Here is a 23,580-nt window from a genome sequence, read left to right as displayed (position 1 = left end):
AGGCAGAGGTTGCAGTGAGCCGAGATCCTGCCACTGCACTCCAGTCTGGTGACACAGCGGGACTCCATGTCAAAAAAAAAGAATCAGTTCAAACATCCTACAGCAAAGCCTTTAAAATCGCCCTGGGCCAGGTGCAGGCTCCCTCCTCAACCTGCCCCCAACAGCCCCTCCTCCCTTGCTCCCACCCCACCTGCTGTCATTCTCTGTTCTGGGTTTTCTGAGTCTAGCACAATCCAGGCACAGAGTAGGCACCAAAAAACTCCAGGCACCAAAGATGGTGTTGGTTAAGATGACACAGAGAGAGAGAGAGAGAGAGCCAGCACAGGTATTTAGGGGGAATAAAGGAGGAAGGGGTGGGATGGGCTTGGGGGCAGGGGTGAAGCTGCACAGGAGGCAGAGGGGGTCAGAGGAAAGAAGAGGGCATAGGGGCAGGAGTGTGGGGTGTGGCTGGAGGAGGATCCTGGATCATCAGACCACTGTGCTGAGGATGGAGGAGTCCTCGGAACGCATGGGCAGCACTGTGGCCCGCTTGAGGGAGCGCCGGGTCTCATCTCGGTTCTGCCACACATAATGCACCAGATAAACCACCACAAGTGTCAGCCAGCCCCCCATGGTGACCAGCAGGGCCACATCGGTGCTCCTCCGGGCCCCACCCCACCCCGACCCACACAGTTCTTCCTCCCCTGCCAGCAGCAGGAACTCCTGCCCCACGAGATCCGGTCGGGCTCCTGAGCCACACACGATGCCTGTCCCAGTGCCCGGCACCAGCCTCACCTGCCGGAGCACTTCCTGGAGGGTGCAGTCACAGTGCCATGGGTTTGCGGATAGGTTCACTTGGATCTGTAGTCCCACGAAAGCCTCCACGGGCACTGAGGCCAGCTGGTTGGCAGAGAGGTCGAGGTGGCGCAACGTGCCCTCCAGGCCCTGGAAAGCTGCCCCTGAGAGGTGGGCAAGGGCATTATGGGACAGATCCAACTCCTCCAGGACAGGCAGGTGCTGGAAGGCACCAGCAGGCACCGATGCCAGCTGGTTGGCATCCAGGTAGAGCTTGCGGGTGTCATTGGGGATGCTGGAGGGCACAGCACTCAGGCCTGCCTGGCTGCAGCGGAACGTCTGTTCACCTGCTTCCTTTGCCACATAACAGCCCCGGGGAGGCACCCGGGGGCTGGGCATAGTACCCCCTGTGCCTATCACCAGCAGGAGGGACAGGAGGTGACCTGCTGTTGGGAGCATGGCCATAAATTGGCATAGTCCTGGAGTGGAGTAGGATCTGGGGAAGAAAAGGCCACATAAAGGAAGAGTGAGTCAAGAGAATCGCATGCCCCACTGTCAGCTTTCTCCTCCTGAGGTCCCTCTTGGGGGTCTTTTTGGGCTGGGGCCTCTTCTCCGGGGGCTTCTCTCAAGCCTAGGTGACTTTTTCACTCCTTATTGCAGTCTTTCTTGATTTAAGGCTCCTCAATAGGGTCTTTTGGGTAAAGGGTCTCTTGCACTTGAAACTCTTTTAGGGTCTGTTGATTCTAGAAGGTTAATCTATGAGGCCTTGTTGGTCATTCTGGGTCTGGGGGTTTCTAAGTTTCTGCCTCTGTCCCTGTGTTGGTTTCTCTACTGGAATAAAGTCTTCTTCCCCTACCTACCTGGGTGGCTGCCAAGTGGGCTAGGTAGGCACCAGAGGGTCTGGTTGGCACTCGCATGATGGAGACAAGGGGGACGGATGAGTGATAGGGTGTCAGGGCGTCCAGCCAGGCCAGGTGACTAGGTAAAATGGACCTCTGGCCCCACCTTCTATGCCCATCTACCCCTTTTCCGGGAGCATCCACCCCTCTGCCTCCCCCAGCTCTGTTCTCTCTGCCCTGCACTTCCTCCCTCCTCCTCCTCGTCCTCCTCCATTCCTCTCACCCCTGTTGGTGGCAGAGCCTTCTCCAGTGCAGGTGCCCTCTCCCTGGACGTAGGCTCCCTGCTGCTGGGCTCTGGAGAGACCCGCTTCCTCTTCCAGAAGCCCTGTTTGCTTGTAGCTGCTGGAAGTTGGGGGCTGGGACCCAAGAGTGTTGGGTTTCCTGGCATGTGACTCCGGGCCCAGGTGTCGGATACCTGAGCCATGGTGTGGCCAGGCAATGACAAGAGAGGGCAGATCCTGGACCCTGATGAACTCTGTTGTGGGGAGACCAGGACCCAATTCCATTCCCTGCACCAGGCTCCCCTCACAAGGCCTTGATGCTGCCAGCTTCCATCGCTCCCCAAGGCTGAAACTCTGCTTCCCAGAACCCCTCTTCCTTACCCAGAGCCTGGCTGGACAGAAGGATCCCTGCTTGGCAGGCCTGGCAGGCAGAACTGGGTGGGCCCCATCTCACATCCACTGTCTCCAGCAATCTGTATTCCCCCAACTCCATTCCTCCCCCTACTCCTTTCTGCCCTTCTTTCACGCCGTGGCACCTTCTTCCATGCTCAGTGGCCCCTTCTTCCACAGTGAGCAAACTTCCCCTAGCCTTTCCTTGGAGAACATGTCTGTCCGGAGTTCTTCATCTCCTGGCTCCTCACAGTGCCCAGCCCTCTTGCCTGCCAGGGATGCTGTGGTTCAACTTTAGTTTGCTCTCTGCGTGGTGGATTGATTGCCTCTCTAGGAGTTGAAAGGAGTTCCTTAAGGCACCTGAAGCCTGATGTGGTCGTCCCTGAGTTTCCCTGCTGATTTTATGATCTGGATGAGAACTGACTCAGGTTCTCTCAGTTTGCTGGAGCCCTGGACTCTCAGGTTGGCACTTTGAACTCTCCCTCAGGCCTGGGCACCAAAGAGGGCTTGGATGACTTGTTCCCCCAGGGCGTCCCTACCCTAGGCATCATTTGCAGGCCACGCCACTCCGTGATACCACCCTCTCCTAATGTTCACTGGGTAGTGGGAAGGAAGGATTTCAAGGCAGAAGATGAGATTAATGTGTGACCTGGGCATGTCACCTGACACTGCTGCAGGGTTGGGAGGACCCACCAGGGTGGAGTGGATGTGAAGGTACTTTGTGAAGTGCTGTGCAAAGGCTGGTTGTTAGGATTACTGACTTTCAGAACACATCGTGGTCTTCCTCCATGATTTCATTACCCACGCCAGGCTTTTCCCACCCACCTTCTCTCGTATGCTGTGCAGGGGCAGGGGTGATAAGGGGTCATAGATGTGATCCATGTGGATGACCCATCTCATTCCTTAGCCCACGGTGGCTTATCCCCTGCAACTCCCTTGACCCTCAAGTCCAACCACATGGTGCCTCCTGTGGCACCATCCTACCCACACTATCTCCAGTTTGGTGCTGGGATTCAGAGCCTCAATGATTGATAGAGCTCAAAGGAAGGGACCAGCCAGTTGAACCCTCCTTAGTTTGCAGACCGGTAAACTGAGGCCCAGAATGTGACCCGAGTTACACAATGAGTCAGTGGCCAAAGACCAGAGCCCAGTTTTTTGACTCCTTGTCCAACCACTTTCCATTGCCTGCTAGCAGCTCTTACCTCTGTGCCACGCTTACCAATACCCTACATCCTTGCATGTTGAGCCTGATGGTACCTACGGTATTGTATTGTATGGAACCTGGAAGCCCTCCTGCCAGGTCAGAGAGGTGGAAGAGTACGGGAGAGTGGGGTGTCACAAAGACGGGAGGATATACTTACACGAAGGAAGATGAGGTCATACGCATTGGAGACCTTTCTGAGAAGGATTTTTCTTGCTGGATTTTGCAAGACTATGGGTGACCAGGACTGCACACGGAATTGTAGAGCTGAGTGCAAAATAAAAATGGGGTGTGTGTGTGGGGGGGTCCCTTGTTTCAAAAACCTGTTAAGAATTTCTTCTTCTTCTTTTTTTTTAAGATAGAGTCTCACTCTGTGGCCCAGGCTGGAGTACAGTCCTATAACCTCAGCTCACTGCAACCTCTGCCTCCCAGGTTAAAACAACTCTCCTGCCTCAGTCTCCAGAGTAGCTGAGACTACAGGTCCCTGTTGACCACACCCGGCTAATTTTTGTATTTTTAGTAGAGACAGGGTTTCACCATATTGGCCAGGCTGGTCTCGAACTCCCGACCTCAAGTGATCCACCCATCTCGGCCTCCCAAAGTGCTGGGATTACAGACGTGAGCCACCACACCCAGGCGAAAATTTAAGAATTTCAAGGCCTTGCCAGGTATGGTAGCTCACGCCTGTAATCCTAGCTCTTTGGGAGGCCGAGGTGGGTGGATCACTTGAGGCCAGGAGTTCGAGACCAGCCTGGCCAATATGGCAAAACACCATCTCTACTAAAAATACAAAAAATTAACTGGGCTGAGGTGGCGCACCCCTATAATCCCAGCTCTTTGGGAGGCTGAGGCACGAGAATCACTTGAACCCAGGAGGCAGAGGTTTCATTGAGTCAAGGTCGTGCCACTTCACTCCAGCCTAGGTGACACATCAAGACCCTGTCTCAAAAAAAAGAATTTCAAGGCTGGGTGCAGTGGCTCATGCCTATAATCTCAGCACTTTTGGAGGCCGAGGACCAAGGAGCCTCATGAGTTTGAGACTGGCCTGTGCAACATAGTGAAACCTCGTCTCTACAAAAAAAAAAAAAAAAAAAAAAAAAATTGTCCAAACGCACTTTCTACAAAAAGAAAAAATAAATTAGCAGACCATGGTGGCGCATATTTTAGTCCTAGCTACTCGGGAGGCTGAGGTAGGAGGATGGCTTGAGCCTGGGAAGTGGAGGCTGCAGTGAGCTGTGATTGCACCACTGCACTCTAGCCTGGGTGACAGAGTGCAACTCTGTCTCTAAAAAATAAAAATAAAAAAGAATTTCAAGATGACGACAGCAGCAGAGTGTAAAACCAAGTGCAGAGCTCTTCTGAGCACAGGGCATGAGGTCTTGTGGGACCTCGTCGGCCGCATGCCTGCGAGGCTGGCCCTGTAGGTTACCTTTGAACAAGCAGTTTCAGAAGCATGATGGGGACCAGACCAGATGGTAGGATACCAGATGATATAATCTCTGAGGATGTACTCACCACGGACTTACTCCTGTGATGTCAACAGGGGAATTTTGCAGACTCACGTTTGTCTAAGGAATTAGATAACTTTCTACACTTAGGCAGGAGAAGCAACAAGCAAACCTTTTCTCTGAGGGCCGGACACTCTGCTGCTGGCTACTTGGTGTCCATTTCGGGACTGTAGCTGAATGTGGGACAGAAAGCTGAGCAATCCTCCCTTTCCCCCTGTTCCTCTCTCACACTGGGCAGGGGCTTTAACTGAGGCACAAGAGTTGAGCCTGGCTGTTGATGGAGGGTTATTTCCTTCTAAGACTAGGGCAGCTTCCAGGAAAAGAGTGGAACTAGGGTGTCCAGCACAGCAGCTGTGGGAGAAGCAGGAGCCCAGTTGGAGCTGCAGATGTGGTTAATTAAGGGAGTCTGAGTACAAACTCAGTGAAGGAGGGAGATCTGAGGGGAGGGAGGAACCACACTTAGGACAGTGCACACTGCCCACTAGGGACTGCAGAGTTGGAGCAGAAATTCTCTGCCATCCATTTATTTATTCATTCAGTGATGATTTCCTGTGAGCCTTGTGTGCTAGTTGAAGGGGACATAGACAGGGTTCTTAAGGTGCTGAGTCTATGGCAGGGTTCTCAAAACACCCTGCACATTCAAATCACTTGGGGAGCTTTTACAAATTAGTTATGCTGGGGCTTCATCTGGACCAATTACATTAACATCTCTGTGCATGGGGTCTAGGCACTGGTTTCTTTCAAAAGCTCCCCAGATATGTCTAACGAGCAGCCTGAGTTGAGAATTGTTGGTCTGGAGGGAGACACAGACATGTCTCCACAATGCTTTGATGTGATGCCTGCATTAATTGATGTTTGTACAAGGAGCTGTGAAGCGCAGAGAGAGAATAAGTATTAATAACATGGCAGAACCATCCCTTCCCTACTACCAGATAACACACATGGCTTTGGGAGTGGCAATGCACTCAGTCCTTGACGATTCAACCTGATTGATCTTCTCAGCCCATCAAAAATCCTGTTGTCTACTTCTCCAATCTCCTTTGCAGCTGAGGGTGGCCCAATTCTGGTCAATGACGTCTAAGCAGAAGTCTGCAGAATAGGTTTGTGGGACAGTCTTTGATTTGCTGGTAAGAGAGGATAAGGCTGGGCTCTGCTCTTCTCCCTACTTTGTTTTTTTTTTTTTTGAGATGGAGTCTCTGTCTCCCAGGCTGGAGTGCAATAGCGTGATCTCGGTTCACGACAAACTTCACTTCCTGGATTCAAGCGATTCTCCTGCCTCAGCCTCCTGAGTAGCTGGGATTACAGGCCTGCATCACCACATCCAGGTAATTTTTGTATTTTTAGTAGAGATGAGGTTTCGCCATGTTGGCCAGGCTGGTCTTGAACTCCTGACCTCAGGTGATCCACCTTCCTTGGCCTCCCAAAGTGCTGGGATTACAGGTGTGCTGGGATTACAGGTGTGAGCCACTGCAGCAGCCTTTTTTTTTTTTTTTTTTTTTGAGAGAGGGTCTTACTGTGTTGCCCGGGCTGGAGTGCAAACACAGCTCACTGCAGCCTTGACCCCCTACCAAACTCAAGCAGTCCTCCTGCCTCAGCCTCCTATGTAGCTGGGACCACAGACATGTGCCACCACAACCAGCCAATTTTTTTTTTTTTTAGAGATGAGGGTCTCACTTTGTTGCCCAGGCTGGTCTCAAACTCCTAGGGCTCCTGCCTCAGCGCCCCCCAAAAGTGCTGGGGATTACAGGCGTGAGCCACCATGCCTGGACCCTACTTTGGACATGAAAGGGTCAACTCAGGCCATCTCGTGGCCATGAGACAACAAAGCATAAAGGGAAGGTTGAGTATTACTGAGATGTTGGCCTGGAAATCACTGAGCTACTCAACCAACACCAGCAGCAGCCACCTCTAGGCTCAATACGTGAGAAAGAGAACCCCCTAATTTCAGTGCTTCTCAACTTGGCTGCACACTGGTATATAGGCAGTTTTGAAAACTCCTGATGCCTGGGTACACCCATCGGGCATGTGTCTGGTGATGGAGATTTTTTTTTCTTGTTGAGACAGAGTCTCACTCTGTCGCCCAGGCTGGAGTGCAGTGGCACCATCTCAGCTCACAGTAGCCTCTGCCTCCTGGGTTCAAGAGATTCTCCTGCCTCAGCCTCCCAAGTAGCTGGGATTACAGGCACACGCCACTATGCCCAGCTAATTTTTGTATTTTTAGTAGAGACGGGTTTTCTCCATGTTGGCCGGGCCAGTCTCGAACTCCTGACCTCAGGTGATCCACCTGCCTCAGCCTCCCAAAGTGCTGGGATCACAGGTGTGAGCTACCGTGCCTGGCCAGGTGATGGGAATTTTCAAAAGCTCCTCAGGTGAGAATCATTATTTGGGTTGTCTGTTGATTTCTGCTGAGAGCATCCTTAACTGGTACACTAGCTTTTCCGGGGTATAATCAAGGAAGGCTTCACCAAGGAGTGACATGTTAACTGGGCTTTCAAGGCTGGGTTAATCAGGTGGAGAAGCAGAGTGTGCAAGAGCAAGGGAGCATGAAATGGCTTGGCTTCCAGATTACTGCGTGGATGGAGGGGGTGGTGGCAAAGGCCGGGGGTAAAGAAGTAAAAAGGGAGCAGATCCTTGTAGCTTGTATGCCATGCATGCATTGGGACTTGATTCCGTGGCTTATGGATTAAAAAGGTTTTTAGTTTTTATTATTTTACTTATTTATTTTTTTTAGACAGAGTCTCACTCTGTCACCCAGGCTGGAGTGCACTGGCTTGATCTCGGCTCACTGCAATCTCTGCCTCCTGGGTTCAAGCGATTCTCCTACCTCAGCCTCCCGAATAGCTGGGATTACAGGCATGCACCACCATGCCCGGCCAATTTTTTTTTTATTAAAGGCCTCTGCTATTATTTTTTTTTAATAGAGACGAGGTTTTACCATGTTGGCCAGGCTAGTCTTGAACTCCTGACTGCAAGTGATCCTCCGACCTCGGCCTCCCAAAGTGCTGGGATTACAGGTGTGAGCCACTGAGCCCAGCCAAATTTTTATTTTTATTTTTTTTGAGACAGGGTCCCACTCTGTCTCCCAGCCTGGAGTGCAGTGGTGGCATCACAGCTCACTGTAACCTCAACCTCCCCAGGCTCAGGAAATCCTTCCACCTCAGCCTCCCAAGGGATTAGAACCAGAGGTGCATGCCACCATGCCCAGATAATGGTTTTTTTTTTTTTTTTGTATTTTTGTGTAGAAATGAGGTTTGGTCATATTGAGCAGGCTGGTTTCAAACTCCTGGGTTCAAGTGATCCACCCACCTCGGCTTCCCAAAGTGTTGGGATTACAAGCATGAGCCACGGCATCTGGTCGGATTGAAAGGTTTTAAAATTAGATTTGATATTTGGATCACTCTGTTGGTTGTGTCGGGGATGTATTGGTGGCAGGAAAACCAGTCATGGCAAAGGTCTAGGTGTGAGATGATAAAGACCTGAGGGACACATGGCATGGGACTGCAAAAGCCATCACTGGGGAGTCCCAACAAAGGCCTCTGCTATTGTTGTTCCCTGTGGAACAGAGCAAGGGGTGTATACATACACTTCATGCTGCCATGCTTGGAGGTACTCTCTCATTTACTTAACACATATCTGAGCATGTACTGTGTATCAGGCCCTCTTAGGCACTGGGGATTCAGAATTGTTGTTTTTTTCTTTTGTTTGAGATAGGTCTCGTTCTGTCATCCAGGCTGGACCACAGTGGCATGATCACAGCTCACTTGCAGCCTCAGCCTCCTGGGTTCAAGCCATCTTCCCACCTCACCCTCCCACGTAGCTGGGACTACAGGCGCACACCACCACACCCAGCTAACTTTTGTATTTTTGCGTAGAGCCACCGCGCCTGGCTGAGAACTAAATGTCCCCCAACCAATGAGGGAAGACTGGTGTGTGCACAAATGTAGCCATCTGATCACCTAAGGGTGGGCTTGGGCTGAGGAATCTGCCAGGGTCACAGGAGCCTGGAGGATGAAGCAGTGGACTCTGCTTGGACACTGGGGAAGGCTGCACCGAGAAGGTGACAGGTGAGGTAGGCCTTGAGGGGTGTATAGGAGTCCATCAGATGGAAAAGGATACGAGGCTGAGGCAAGAACAAGGGAGAGCTGTGTGGCTGTAGTCTGGGACGTGCAGTTCTGTCAGAGGCGTGTGAACCAGAGCAACTTCGTCTCAAATAGAAGCTGGGTAAAATGAGGCTGAAGCCTACGGTTAAGGCATTCTAAGTCACAGGATGAGATAAGAGGTCAGCATAAAATACAGGTCATAAAGACCTTGCTGATAAACCAGGTTGCAATAAAGGAGTTGGCCAAAACCCATCAAAACCAAAATGGCAATGAGAGTGACCTCTGGTGGTCCTCACTGCTACACTTTCAGCAGCGCCATGACAGTTTACGAATGCCATGGCAATGTCAGGAAGTTACCTTAAATGGTCTAAAAAGGGGAGCATGAATAACCCACCTCTCGTTTAGCACATCATCAAGAAATAACCATAGAAATGGGCAACGAGCAGCCCTCGGGGCTGCTCTGTCTATTGAGTAGCCATTATTTTATTCCTTTACTTTCTTAATAAACTTGCTTTTACTTTGCACTGTGGACTCAGCCTGAATTCTTTCTTGCGTGAGATCCAAGAACCCTCTCTTGGGGTCTGGATCGGGACCCCTTACTGGCAACAGTTCCTTTACATAGTTCAGTTAACATTTATTGAGAATTCACTCTGTTCAGGAAATGCAAATGTGAGACAGGCAGCAAGTCTAGTAGCCCAGGCGGAGGTGGTTCTGTAACAGACAAATAAAGCCCTTTGCCCAGAGCCTGGAACATAGCAAACAATAATGTTTGCTGTGATTGTTACTGAAGGAGGAGCTGGCCTTAGGCAGAAGAAGGTGATCTGGGAACAGTGGCCACCCAGATTTCTAGACAGGTGAGGCTAGGAGTAGGAACTCAGTTGGTAGGGAGCTAGGGGGTCTTGTCTTGAACCTACTGTTTTTATATCCATTGTCTTTTTGATCTGAAATATTTTCAGTTTTCTAACTGCTTTTGTTCATGAAAAAGTGTCAATTGTCCATATCAAAGAATATGCAGGTTGAAGGGTTCCTAAGTTACCTCCCTGCACTTGGTTCCCCAGGGAGGTTCTTGTTCCCAGGCACTGGCTGAGGGATGGGGGCCCAGTGGCCCTGACCGGTTCAGCCCTTTCTCTCCACAGCCCAAAATAGCCAACTACAGGACTGGGCGAGGGAGGCAGAACAGAGTCCAGCTGGCGATGCTATCAGTCCCGCACCCACTCCTGGCTTCTGACTGGCTCAGTAGTTCTCAGGAGGGTCATTCGCTGTTCCTTTGTCTGCTTAACATCTGCCTTCCCCTCCCCCTCCTTCTTCCCACCACGTGCCTGGGGTATCCCCCACCCAAACAAAAATAAAAACACAACTGTCAATGTACCTCCAAGCATGGCAGCAGTTCTTTCCTTTCTTGCACTTGCTCTGGACATGACCTCACCACCCTCCCTTCAGGAAGAAGGTGGGGGAGGAGGGGAGGAGTAGGAGTGCAGAGGTGGCATTCTTTCCCCCAGGGGAAGGGGATCTGTTTCTTTTTTCCTTTTCTTTTTCTTTTTTTTTTTTTGTTTTTGAGACAGAGTCTCGCTCTGTTGCCCAGGCGGGAGTGCAGTGGCGCGATCTCGGCTCACTCCAAGTTCTACCTCTCAGATTCACGCCATTCTCCTGCCTCAGCTTCCCGAGTAGCTGGGACTACAAGGCGCCCGCCACCACGCCTGGCTAATTTTTTTTGTATTTTTAGTAGAGACGGGGTTTCACCGTGTTAGCCAAGATGGTCTCGATCTCCTGACCTCGTGGTCTGCCCGCCTCGGCCTCCCAAAGTGCTGGGATTACAGGCGTGAGCCACCGCACCCAGCCGGAGGCTCTGTTTCTTGACATCCTTTCTCCCACATTCTGAACATGGCCGGCAGCATCGCAGGAACATGTTCCTTGTTTATCATCCTATCTCAGCCCACAAGACAGTGTATCTCTCACAAGCAGAGGCCCCATCACCACTCCTAGATCACCAGATGAAAGCACACTGAGGCTGGGGAATGTGTCTACCTTAGCAGCCTAAGGAACTCCCAGAGGGCAGGAAAAGCCTGTGACAGACTCATTTTGTTTTGAAACAATTTTCATAAAAAATTTAAAAGTAATATCACATTACGTAAAGTTTGAAATTAGAGAATGAAAAAGATCACCCCAAATCCCTTCATCCTGATTCAAGGTTTTTTTTGTTGTTGTTTTTCTTTCTTTCTTCCTTCCTTTTTTGAGACAGAGTTCCGCTCTTGTTGCCCAGGCTGGAGTGCAATGGCGCCATCTCTGCTCACTGCAGCCTCCGCCTCCCAGGTTCAAGCAATTCTCCCACCTCAGTCTTCCTAGTAACTGGGATTACAGGGGCGTGCCACCATGCCTGGCTAATTTTTGCATTTTTAGTAGAGACGGGGTTTCACCATGTTGGCCAGGCTGGTCTCGAACTCCTGACCTCAGATGATCCACCTGCCTTGGCCTCCCAAAGTGCTGGGAATACAGGCGTTAGCCACTGCGCCCAGCTGTTGTTGTTTTAAGAGACAGGGCTTGCTTTATCGCCCAGGCTGGAGTGAAACATGAGATCATAACTCACTGCAGCCTCGAACTCCTTGGGCTCAAGCGATCCTCCCGCCTTAGCCTCCTGAGTAGCTGGGACTACAGGAACACGCCACCATGCCCGGCTAATTTATTTTTATTTTTTATAGAGATGGTGGTTGAGGAGGGGGGGTTCTCATTACATTGCCAGGCTGATATTGAACTCCTGGCCTCAAGTAATCCTCCTGCCTCAGCTTCCCAAAATGCTGGGATTACAGGCTTGAGCCACAGTGCCCGGCCCAAGGTCTGTTTTTATTTTGTTGAATTTCCATAACCCAGTAAAGTAGATGCTCAACTATCATTCAAATGTGGAATTAATTAATAAAAGGCAACACATACTGAGCACTTAATTATGTGCCAGGAATTGTTTCGAGTGTTTCATTTCACATTTACTGACCCATTCAATATCCACAACATGAGGTGGGTATTATCATGATCATTGCCATCTTCATTTACTTTATTTTTTCTGAACACCAGTGTCACTTGCCAATTCTTTTAGCAACGAGGTAACTGAAGCACAGAGAGGTTCAGTAACTTGCTTAAGTTTACACAGCTGGTAACTAGAGGAGCTGTGAGTTGAACCCTGGCAGTCTGGTGCCAGAAGATGTTACCAGTGCTGCTCTGTTTTGGTTTATCTTAATCATTAATGTATATGCAGGTTTAGACTTTTTATTATGAACAGTTTTAAACATAAAAAAAGTAGAGAAAATAGCCCAGGCATGGTGGCTCATGCCTGTAATCCCAGCACTTTGGGAGGCCAAGGTGGGCAGATCACTTGAGGTCAGGAGCTCAAAACCAGCCTAGCCAACATGGTGAAAACCCGTCTCAACCAAAAATACAAAAATTACCTGGATGTGGTGGCGTGCACTTGTAATCCCAGCTATTCGGGAGGCTGAGGCAGGAAAATCTCTTGAACCAGGGAAACGGAGGTTGCAGTGAGCCGAGACTGCACCACTGTGCTCCAGCCTGGGCGACAGAGTGAGACTCTGTCTCAAAAAAAAAAAAAAAGTATAGAAAATAATATAAGGAACTTCATGTCCTCATCACACAGCTTCCATAATTATCACCTCATGGCCCATCTTATTACTTCCCTATGGTTCCCAGTCCAGATTATTCTGAAGCAAATGCAATCACTGTATCATTTCATCCACAGATATTTTAGTATGTATGTCTGAAAGGAGGACTTTTTTTTTTTTTTTTGAGACGAAGTCTCGCTCTGTCACCCACGGTGGAGTGCAGTGGTATGGTCTTGGCTCACTGTAACCTCTGCCTCCCAGGTTCAAGCAATTCTCCTGCCTCAGCCTCCCGAGTAGCTGGGATTACAGGCATGCGCCACCATGCCTGGCTAATTTTTTTGTATTTTTAGTAGAGACGGGATTTCACCATGCTGGCCAGGCTGGTCTCAAACTCCTGACCTTGTGATCTGCCTGCCTCACCTCCCAAAGTGCTGGGATTACTGGTGTGATCCACCGTGCCCGGCCAAGGAAGACTTTTTTTTTTTTGAGATGAAGTCTCACTCTTGTCTCCCAGGCTGGAGTGCAATGGCACAATCTCTGCTCACTGCAACCTCCGCCTCCTGAGTTCAAGCGATTCTCCTGCCTCAGCTTCCCAAGTAGCTGGAATTACAGGCGCCTGCCACCACGACCGGCTAATTTTTGTATTTTATTTGTTAAGGGAATTGGGTATTTGTCCTAATTTTCTTCATTCTAGACTTTGCTGACTATATCCCTGGGGAATGTATCTTATGCTATTTTGTGTCCTTATCTTTTCATATAACTTAGCAAACATTTCCCCATACTGCCACAATCTGTCCTAAATGGCTTCATACTATTCCATCCAGTGGGTATACTGTAATTTTTTTCTTGGGCATTTGGTTGCTTTCAGTTTTTCACTACTATAAATATTGCTGGAATGAACATCCTGACACACTGCAGCTTTTCACCACGTTGGCCAGGCTGGTCTCGAACTCCTGACCTCAGGTGATCTGCCTGCCTCAGCCTCCCAAAGTGCTGGATTACAAGCGTGAGCTACTGCACCTGGCCATGGAGGACTTTTTAAATTAAAAAAACAACCTTACCACAATTCCATATCATGCCTAAACATTTAGAATTCCTTAATATCATTGAATACATTGTCAGTATTCAAATTTGCCTGATAACTTAATAAAATCTTTTTTTTTTTTGAGACAGAGCCTTGCTCAGTCACCCAGGCTGGAGTGCCAACGGTGCAATCTTGGCTTACTACAACCTCTGCCTCCCGGGTTCAAGCAATTCTCTTGCTTCAGCCTCCCGAGTAGCTGGGATTACAGGCGCCCACCACCACACCTAGCTAGTTTTTGTAGTTTTAGTAGAGACGGAGTTTCACCACGTTGGCCAGGCTGGTCTCAAACTCCTGACCTCAGGTGATCTGCCTACCTTGGCCTCCCAAAGTGCTGGGGTTACAGGCATGCGTGACCATGCCCGGCCTTTTTTTTTTTTTTTTTTTTAAGTCAGTTTGCTTGAATCAGGATCCAAATAAGACTTTTAGTTGATATATCATTTAATTTATTTTAATCTGTAAGTCTCTTCCCCTTTTTTTCCAATTTTTTTTTTTTTTTTGAGACAGGGTCTCACTCTGCTGCCCAGACTGGAATGCACTGGCACAATCACAGCTCACTGCAGCCTTGACCTCCTGGACTCAACTGATCCTCCCACCTCAGCCTCCTGAGTAGCTGGGACTATAGACACACCAGCATGCCCAGCTAATTTTTGTAGACCATGGGGTTTTACCATGTTGTCCAGGTTGGTCTTGAACTCCTGGACAAAAGCCTTGGCCTCCCAAAGTGCTGGGATTACAGGCGTGAGTCACCATACCTGGCCCCAATTTTATTTGTTAAGGGAATTGGGTGTTTGTCCTAATTTTCTTCATTCTAGATTTTGCTGACTATATCCCTGGGGAATGTATCTTATGCTATTTTGTGTCCTTATCTTTTCATATAACTTAGCAAACATTTCCCCATACTGCCACAGGGTTTTCACAATCTGTCCTAAATGGCTTCATACTATTCCATCCAGTGGGTATACTGTAATTTTTTTCTTGGGCATTTGGTTGCTTTCAGTTTTTCACTACTATAAATATTGCTGGAATGAACATCCTGACACACTGCAGCTTTTCCTGTACATGGGATGGCTTCCTTAGAATATGCTACCAGAAGTGTAATTATGGCTCTGAGGCATGAAGAATTTTTCAGCTTCTTGGCACACAGTGACAATCGTTTGTCCAAGGGTTTGTGTGTCCCCCAGCACCAAATAAGAGAGCTGTCACTCACTCTGAATAGTGTTTAGGGCTAGTCACAGCTGAAGAACGTTTGGGGAAGACATGGTAATTATGAGGGCAAAGAGAGAAGGAGAAAGATGATGACAGGGACTCCGGCTAAATAAAGCAGAAAGTGATCTGCAATTTACCACAAACGTAGAGTGAGTCAGAACTCTGTTCATTCCTATTGTGAAAAAAAAATCCTTGATAACAGGAGTTATTAATAGTGCATGACATGTCCAGTAATCTTTCTGTTAGATTCTGCATTAGTCAGAACCTTGTTTGAGACGTGGACTCAAGTCTGGGTCACTGAACTTCATAGAGATGTCAGGAAACTGACTAAGATCCAGAGGGCTCGATCAACTTGATGGAGGATGAAGAATCCCAGAGAAAAATCAAAGGAGTCAAGCAGGCACACTTCAGAAAAGACAGAGACACCTTTCTTGCCTTAAGGCTGGGGAGGTTTCCGTGAAAAGAACAACACTGAGTTTGCTTATGTCTGCAGAAAGATGACTATAAGGAAAGGCACCTCCACAAACCAGGAGAAACTTCCATAGGACATAGGCAGAGCTATTTCAGACTCGGATGATTATTTCGATCTTGGGATGAGCCCTTTTGGGGCCACTGGCCCTGGAAATATTGAAGAAGCTGCCTGTTCTGCTCTGGGTGGTTCAAATACCCACCTGCCTGGTGACCACTAAGTGCCTCTGGGGGTCCCACTCCAGCTGTGTGACAACTGTTTCCTGGCAGCCCCCTGGGGAAGGAAGGGTAGGTATTGTCCGAATGAAGTGCTCCCCAGTTTCCCTGGGCTAGCCTTTTCCTTCCTGTTCCCTCACTTTCAGTTCAGGGTGCCATGAACTGCCATTCAGAGTCAGGTTGGCATGCCATGACATCATTTGATCTTGCTATTCCAGCCCTGCCCTGCATAGAGTGGACTTAGAAAGAAGCTGGATAAGGAGTTGAAACTACCCAGACAAGACCTCTTGGTGACATGGAGAATGGGAGTGACCGAGGAGACCTCAAGAGCCATTTAGTTCAACCTCCTACAGTAATATTAAGTAGATTCCTACAATGCAACAGGTGCTTTACATACATTCTTTTGGGTTCCCGCAACCTCGGAGGTGGGGTTTCACAGGTGTGGAATTGGAGATTAAGACAATTTGCCCAGGGTCACACTGCCAATAAAGGAGGGCCTACCCCATGTCTACCAGGCAGTAAAGTCTGTGCCCTTGCCTTTAGACGATGCAGATGTGAAAACTGCAGACCAGAGCCTCTCATTCAAAGCCACATAAGCTGACCTGAGACAGAAACTCAGGCTCCTTACTACTGATCAAGGAATCTATGATACGTAGCCTCTTCTCACGTCAGGTGCGGGGCGGCCAAGGATGTGGCCCGGTCCGGGGCAGCCTGGGCCAAGCGTGACTGAGAAGGAGAAGGCAGGCTCCGTTCTGGGCCCTCCAGACCCTCATCCCAGCCAATGTTGTGAAAAGCGCTCTCCCAGGACGGCCCAGCAGGCAAAGGGCCGGGCTAGTCTGTTTCTGGAGGAGCCAATCTGGGGCCAGGGCGGAGGCAGCCAGGTGCAGTGGAAAAACCCTGCACTTGGGGTCAGAATATCTGGGTTTCGATCCAGTCTAGGACCCAGCAAAGACCTACAGCAAGTTACTTACAAGTCCAAGTCTCCTCATCTGCAAAACTGGGGCACGGATAAAATACACTTAAAGGGCACAGAAGCAAAAGCTGGAATTGTTACGCCCCAAAATTCTATCATCCGATCTCACCATCACGTCACGGTGCAACTTCCTACCGTGCGTCCCCTAAGAGGCCGGGAACGGAGCCCGGGAAAAACTACAACTCCCAGGAGGCGTCGGGCGGGCCGGCCCGGAGCCAGCGGAAGAAACTACAACTCCCAGGAGGCATCGGGCGTGCCGGCGCGGGGTGGTGACGTACGGGGGCCGGCGCTGAGCGCTGATTCGGCCGGAGCTGCCAGCGGAGAGGCTGCAGCCGCGGGTGGTTACAGCTGCTGGAGCAGCAGCGGCCCCCGCTCCCGGGAACCGTTCCTGGGCCCTTGATCTGCGGCCCCACACGGTGAGCCCGGACGGAACCAAGAGGCCCCAGGGCTAGGGGAGGGGCGGGAGAGAAGGTGGGGGCTGCTGGGGAGGCGTCCCGGGCTGGAGAGACGGGGGCAGAGGGAGTGGGTGGTGGAGGGGGTGCATCGCCTGGGGAGGTGGCCAAGGAATAAAGTGCGAGCGGGAGGCCGGGGGTGGAACGTCGGGAGGAGCGCCTCGGCTAGGGGTGGGAGGCGGGGAGCGGCTCGGCTTCGGGGATAAACCTTTGGCTGCCTCCAGGGCTGGGTGAACGCGTGGAGATGGCTGTGGGGTCCCGGACCGGGCCGGGTTCCGAGTGCGAAGACCCAGGCTGGGGAACAGAGCGGGACCCCTCCCCCCGGCCCCGCGCCCGAGGTCTCACTCAGAAAACCCCAACAACAGTGAGGACTCCGCCTCTTGGCTCCTCCTCTCCTGTGCTTAGTGCGGGCTCGCCTGGGCACTCGCTTTCTGCTCCTACCGCCCTCCCCCAGTCGGGGTGGCTGGGCCAAAGTTGAGAGATTATCAGCTGTGGTCCTGCAGCTTGGGGGGTGGGCGGAATGGACATGGCATTGTGACGTGCTGCCCCGGACTCCCCGTTGGGGTCCCCATCCAGGCCTGGATGTTTTGTGCTCTTCTTCCAGAAGACAGGAGGTTTGCTGTTGTGAGGGCTGCTCTTTCCTGGGGGAGGGATGGGAAGGGCTCACCTGGTGGCTGCCCTGGTGGTGCTCAGCCTTGGCTTGAGTGTCTGGCATACTGGCTGGACCCGGATATTTGTATGTGGAGCCAAGAGGGTGGGGAGGGAAGGAGGGGGAAAGAGCTACCAGCAAAAAAGTGGTTAACAGAACAGAGTTGCTGCAGGCTCTGGTTTGAGGCAGGTTATGAAACCACATCAGGGCCCAGCACTAAGCAGCCACCTGCCAGCTATGGAAGCAGAAGTTTTCAGCTCAACTCCTGTAGACTTAGTCGACCTCTGCCAGCCTCTTCTCTGTTTCTCCCCATCTAGGGGAGGGGCCAGTTGGTTGTTTTACTAATGGAAGTGATATGTATCCATAGTCACACGAAAGTCTCAAGAGTGTTTCCTCGTTGCCAGTCTTTTTGTTAGTTTATTGATCTCTTCTTTTTCAGGGGTCTCTGGTGGTTTCCTGCTCTCAGGGCACCTAGTGTTTAGGCTTCAGGAAGAAGCTTCTGAGGGTGTCGGCTAGGACCTAGGTCTAGGCTTTTCCTAGGCTCATCAAGTTTTGTTGGCTGCCCTGTGAAAGCCAGAAAGGCGTATGGGGTCCTGTGATCTGGGATTCCTCACGGCTTTTGACACTCCTGGACAAATACTAGGAAGGGTTAGTGGGCTTTCTATACCAGCACCCCTGTAGGTGCAGGTTACAGAGAGGTGATGGGGTGGCAGTTTCAGGTCAGACTTGGGAAGCTCTTTCCCTCTCCTTAGTCAGAGGTAAGTCCTTCAGAGCCCTCACTTCTCAGCCACATGCTGCCCTCCCCTCTCAGATGGAGGCTTTTGCGTAGTAGCTGTCCCAGGGGCTGCTAGAGTAACTGAAGAGTAACTGAAGCCCCAAGGCCCTGGGAAGATAAACAGTCTGAGCCAGCTGTGGCTTTCTAGATCTTTGAATTTCTGTTAGGCTCAATTATCCAGCCTAGTGGGCTGCGCTGATGGGTCCCAGAGCGTCACTTCAATCAGAGTGTTTGCTTGCTGGGATGGTGTTGTGGGTCACATTTTCTCTGAGGTCTCTAAGCTTGGAGCTGTCTGAGAAGAGGAAACTTGCTTCTGTTATCCTGGAAGTAAAGGACTGGCCCCTGAGGATGCAGGCTCCTGTGCAGGTTTGGCTAGGATCCTAGTCAGAGATAGATAGCATCTGGGTCTGAAGGGGCTGCCACAGGGGCGTGAGGGAGGTGGCCTTCTGGGTACTTCTAGAATATCTCCATCTGGGACTCTTTTCTGCATTCCCAGGAAAGATGGGGCTGTTACCATGGTGATGACCTTACGGTCTTTAGCAAGCAGGACCCTATCTCAGATAGGGAGGTGAGCCAGTACACAGGTGCCATCTGTCTCCACTTTCTCCTGGTCACAGGGCCCTCGGGGATCTGGGGACGGCCAAACTCTGCACAAGGGGCAGATCATTCCACCCCTTCCTTCTCTACTTCCCTCTGCTCACTGTGGGTTGCGGCCACCTCCTGGTTCCTCCTGCTGCAGGACTCCTACCGTTGGTGCTGGGCAGGGGAAGGCATGGTGCTAATATAAACCTGGAAACAGGTGCTGAGAGGGGAGACTGAGGTGAGGATGGGCAGGACAGAGAACAGGGGCAGGAGGGAGGCCACAAGTTCGAGTCTGTGCCCTTGGGAGACATACGTTGAAGTGGATTCCAGCTCTCTATGGGAGTTACAGGTGTTGGCCATGTTCTCTATCCTCGCCTCTCTTGTGGGGAAAAGGGCCCTGGTGGTTTGGCAGCGGAGTGGGTGGCATCACAAGGGTTGGCCTGAGTGGCTGCCAAATGGAGAAAACATCCGGATGGGTTGTTGTGTCACCCAGGAGGGGTGCCTTCCAGGTCTGGGCGAAGGTTGTCTCTAGTCTGTTGTTTTCTGCTTTCTTCCTCCCTCCCCACTTCCCTCTTTCTACCTGATGAGTCCTCCTAAGTTGGGGTTTGGGGAGATCCAGAATTGAAAAAAATTAGAGGAGGTGAGTGGATGCAGTGACCTCAAAATAGTTCATCCACTGCTGCCTGTACCCACAAGCCTCACTTCCTTTCCCTCCTGATGGGAAGAGCTTAAGAGTAGATGTCCCACATTAGGCCCTCAGTGAGACACAGTCCAGCAGGGGTTGTGCTGAGTGAGAATTCTCTCCCTGGGGCTTCATCGGCAGAGGGTCCTCATGGGAGTGCCATAGGGGGTGAGGCTGGGGAATGGGCCTTGACTTCTCTGCCCTGGGGCTGCATGCCTCTTGATGACCTGTCCTCCGATGCCCTGCCAGGGCCCTGTCCCAGTGGGGTGGTGCATGGGGCAGCCTGTTGTTTATCCCAGCCCAGCAGCAGGAAATGAGTAGAGCTAAGTCCACATGGACTTTCTCCACTTTCCATGCTTGAGAATCAAAAGAGTGGAACTGCCTGGAGTTCTCAGGGAAACAAGGGCCTCCCTCCCAGCGGGATCCGAGGGTGAGAGGGAGCAGGGAAAGCAGTGTGACCTGTCTGACCTGTGCTGCTTGTTTGCAGAACAGCGGAAAGGGGCAGCAGGATGAATGTGGGCACAGCGCACAGCGAGGTGAACCCCAACACCCGGGTGATGAACAGCCGTGGCATCTGGCTCTCCTACGTGCTGGCCATCGGTCTCCTCCACGTCGTGCTGCTGAGCATCCCCTTTGTGAGTGTCCCTGTCGTCTGGACCCTCACCAACCTCATTCACAACATGGTGAGAGCCTGCCTGCTGTCTGCCCCTGCCCCTGCCCCGTGGGCTGCTCTTTGGCAGGGCTGAGGGATAGGAGGAGCCTGTCGGGCCTGGCCCAGATGTCAGGGTGATGTACTGACATCTGCCTCCAGAGCCCAGGCCTAGCCCTTATCTCTCTGCCTTGCTCCCCCTTCTGGGTTCCTGCCCTGTGTACCATGACAGGAATCAAATCTGCAGATTTTTCCACATCTCTAGGGTGGGGTGGCTGTTGGCCTGGAAGATGTGCCCCTGAGAGCTGAACAAAGGGCTCCAGAGAGTTCCCAGGACCCGGGAGTCCTGGTGCCTGGGCTGATACAGAAATGCCCCTTTCTCAAGTTAGTTTCTTGAACCGTCTTCCACTTTTGCCCTTCTCTGCTCCCTCACCACTTGCTACCTTGCACTCTTTGGCGGGTAAGCAGGGCTTAGTCCCATCCACTTGCCTCCTCCCAACAGGCACAGGGGACTATGAGTGGCCTGGAGGGGCAGCATCTCGGTGCCTGTCTTGTGGCAAACTCCCACCATGCATTCTCATGCCAGGCCTAGCCCGTCCCCCAGGGAGTCCCCTTGTTCTTCTCCTGCCATACTCCTAGGTGCTCCATCCTGACCTCCAGCCCATATCCCCCTGCCCAGCAGAGGGAGGCTCTAGATCACTGGGAGTTACTTCTGTCTGTGACTGGGTGGAGGAGCTGGACAGGGGAGCCTTTTCCCTTTTGTATCCTCTAACAAAGACTTCTTCCTCCAGGGCATGTATATCTTCCTGCACACGGTGAAGGGGACACCCTTTGAGACCCCAGACCAGGGCAAGGCGAGGCTGCTAACCCACTGGGAGCAGATGGACTATGGGGTCCAGTTCACGGCCTCTCGGAAGTTCTTGACCATCACACCCATCGTGCTGTGAGTGCCTGGGCTACAGGAAGACACCAGCAGGCAGGGCAAGGCCTGGAGGACCCCAGGGCCCAGCCATGCTTATTAACCCTGCCGTGGCTCCTGTTGTAGGGATGAACAGAGGAAGTTGGAATATTCCTGGGTCTTACACTGGGCTCAGGCTTTGGGCCTCCCTGGCCCCATCTTTCCTCCACTGGAGCTTCCTTCCTGCTAGTGAGATAGGCCTACAGGCTTGGGGTGAAGCTGGGAGGTGGGGGCGGCGCTGGGCTGGAAGGGGCCTCTTTAGCCTGAGAGCTCTTGCTTCTTACTCTGGTCTGGGGACCTCTTCTGTAACTCCTTAGCTGTCAGGATTCTGCCTTTCCCCACCCAGGAAGTGAGGGAGGAAGGGGTCCTCCCAACATTCTTTTATATCTCTCCCCACCCTTCCGCTCCCAGGTACTTCCTCACCAGCTTCTACACTAAGTACGACCAGATCCATTTTGTCCTCAACACCGTGTCTCTGATGAGCGTGCTCATCCCCAAGCTGCCCCAGCTCCACGGAGTCCGGATTTTTGGAATCAATAAGTACTGAGAGTGCAGCCCCTTCCCCTGCCCAGGGTGGCAGGGGAGGGGTAGGGTAAAAGGCGTGTGCTGCGACACTGAAGACAGAAAGAAGAAGCCTCTGGACACTGCCAGAGATGGGGGTTGAGCCTCTGGGCCTAGTTTCCCCCCTCGCTTCCCCCAGTAGCCAACTTGGAGTAGCTTGTAGTGGGGTTGGGGTAGGCCCCCCAGGCTCTGATCTTATCTGAATTTTTTGATCTTTTCCTTTTGCTTTTTGAATAGAGACTCCATGGAGGTGGTCATGGAATGGGCTGGGCTCCTGGGCTGAACATGGACCACGCAGTTGGGACAGGAGGCCAGGGGAAAAACCCCTGCTCACTTGTTTGCCCTCAGGCAGCCAAAGCACTTTAACCCCTGCATAGGGAGCAGAGGGCGGTACAGCTTCTGGATTGTTTCACTGTGATTCCTAGGTTTTTTCGATGACACGCAGTGTGTGCTTTTGTGTATGGAAGCAAGTGTGGGATGGGTCTTTGCCCTTCTGGGTAGAGAGCTGTCTAATCCAAGTCCCAGGCTTTTGGCAGCTTCCCTGCAACCCACCCTGGGTCCTGGTTGGGAGTGGGGAGGGTCGCGGGGGGAAGATGGGGTGGAGTGGAGATGGCTTGGTCCCAGAGGTGAGGGGGCCAGGGCTGCTGCCATCCTGGCCTGGTGGGGGTTGGGGAGCTGTAGGGGGGCTAGTGAATCGAGACTTAGAAGAATGGGGCCACGTAGCAGCAGAGGACTGGTGTAAGGGAGGGAGGGGTAGGGACAGAAGCTAGACCCAATCTTCTTTGGGATGTGGGCAGGGAGGGAAGCAGACTTGGAGGGTTAATTTACCCACAGAATGTGATAGTAATGAGGGAGGGAGGCTGCTGTGGGTTTAACTCCTGGGTTGGCTGTTGGGTGGACAGGTGGGGAAAAGGCCCGTGAGTCATTGTAAGCATAGGTCCAACTTGGCCCTGACTCCTGCGGGGGTACGGAGAAGCTGTGACAGAAACGATGGATGCTGTGGTCCTCTGCAGGCTCTCACCCCTTAACTTCCTCATGCAGACTGGCACTGGGCAAGGCCTCTCATGTGGCAGGCACATGTGGCGCTGTGAGGCCACCCCACATGGGGTCTGTGGTGAGAGTCCTGTAGGATCCCTGCTCAAGCAGCACAGAGGAAGGATGAAGGCGTGGCCTGTAGGTGCTGTCTCAGCCTGCAGAGAAGAAAGTGAGGCTGGGAGCCTGAGCCTGAGCTGGAGCCTTCTTCTCTCCCCAGTCGGACTAGGGGCAGTGTTAATTTTGAAAAGGTGTGGGTCCCTGTGTCCTCTTCCAGGGGTCCGAGGGAGCAGGAGAGGTCACTGGGCCTGTTTTCTCCCTCCTGACCCTGCATCTCCCACCCCATGTACCATAGGGAACTTTCACCTTAAAATCTTTCTAAGCGAAGTGTGAATAGGATTTTTACTCCCTTTGTACAGTATTCCGAGAAACGCAAATAAAAGGGCAACATGTTTCTGTTTCCCTGTGTCTGGCCTCTGCTTCCTGGAAGGCTGAAGGGACGGGGCAGGGATGTGGGCAGCGGCTCCCACTGAGGTGCTGGTGGGGCATCAGTGCAGCTCTGGCGGTGGCAGGAGGGGCGCTGGGACTGCTGGGCTTT

At 51.8% G+C, this 23,580-nt stretch overlaps 2 protein-coding genes across 5 annotated transcripts; one reads left to right on the top strand and one right to left on the bottom strand.

Annotated features, from left to right (window-relative positions):
• Positions 1 to 358: 358 nt before the first annotated feature.
• On the bottom strand, positions 359 to 16,745 carry LRRC3C (leucine rich repeat containing 3C). Its single transcript, XM_032163506.2, has 3 exons — positions 16,641 to 16,745; positions 3,646 to 3,752; positions 359 to 1,270 (listed from the first exon to the last, which is right to left on the bottom strand). The coding sequence occupies exons 2-3, from the start codon at positions 3,669 to 3,671 to the stop codon at positions 469 to 471; spliced, it is 828 nt and encodes a 275-aa protein (XP_032019397.1). The 5' UTR covers positions 3,672 to 3,752; positions 16,641 to 16,745; the 3' UTR covers positions 359 to 468.
• A 190-nt stretch (positions 16,746 to 16,935) lies between these two features.
• ORMDL3 (ORMDL sphingolipid biosynthesis regulator 3) lies at positions 16,936 to 23,442 on the top strand. Of its 4 annotated transcripts, none has more exons than XM_032163502.2 (4): positions 16,936 to 17,058; positions 20,270 to 20,465; positions 21,223 to 21,374; positions 21,801 to 23,442. In XM_032163502.2, exons 2-4 carry the CDS (start codon positions 20,292 to 20,294, stop codon positions 21,934 to 21,936), a joined length of 462 nt encoding a protein of 153 aa, XP_032019393.1. In that variant the 5' UTR covers positions 16,936 to 17,058; positions 20,270 to 20,291; the 3' UTR covers positions 21,937 to 23,442. The 4 variants fall into 4 exon arrangements, with proteins under 4 accessions (XP_032019393.1, XP_032019394.1, XP_058301876.1 ...); XM_032163503.2 differs by having other exon boundaries at positions 16,941 to 17,058; positions 20,275 to 20,465; XM_058445893.1 differs by lacking the exon at positions 16,936 to 17,058 and adding an exon at positions 17,678 to 17,708.
• Positions 23,443 to 23,580: the final 138 nt, after the last annotated feature.

This window comes from Hylobates moloch, unplaced genomic scaffold (genome assembly GCF_009828535.3).
Source record: "Hylobates moloch isolate HMO894 unplaced genomic scaffold, HMol_V3 SCAFFOLD_10, whole genome shotgun sequence".
Lineage (NCBI taxonomy): Eukaryota > Metazoa > Chordata > Mammalia > Primates > Hylobatidae > Hylobates > Hylobates moloch.
Note: the sequence above shows the minus strand (reverse complement) of the source record. Positions and strands in the feature narration are given on the sequence as shown.

Coding starts and splice junctions, on each gene's coding strand:
- LRRC3C (XM_032163506.2), bottom strand. CDS start 3,671: ATGCGTATGACCTCATCTTCCTTCGT. Junction 1,271..3,645: donor ATGACCTCATCTTCCTTCGT/GTAAGTATATCC, acceptor TTTCTTCCCCAG/ATCCTACTCCACTCCAGGAC.
- ORMDL3 (XM_032163502.2), top strand. CDS start 20,292: ATGAATGTGGGCACAGCGCACAGCGAGGTGAACCCCAACACCCGGGTG. Junction 20,466..21,222: donor CCAACCTCATTCACAACATG/GTGAGAGCCTGC, acceptor TTCTTCCTCCAG/GGCATGTATATCTTCCTGCA. Junction 21,375..21,800: donor ACCATCACACCCATCGTGCT/GTGAGTGCCTGG, acceptor TTCCGCTCCCAG/GTACTTCCTCACCAGCTTCT.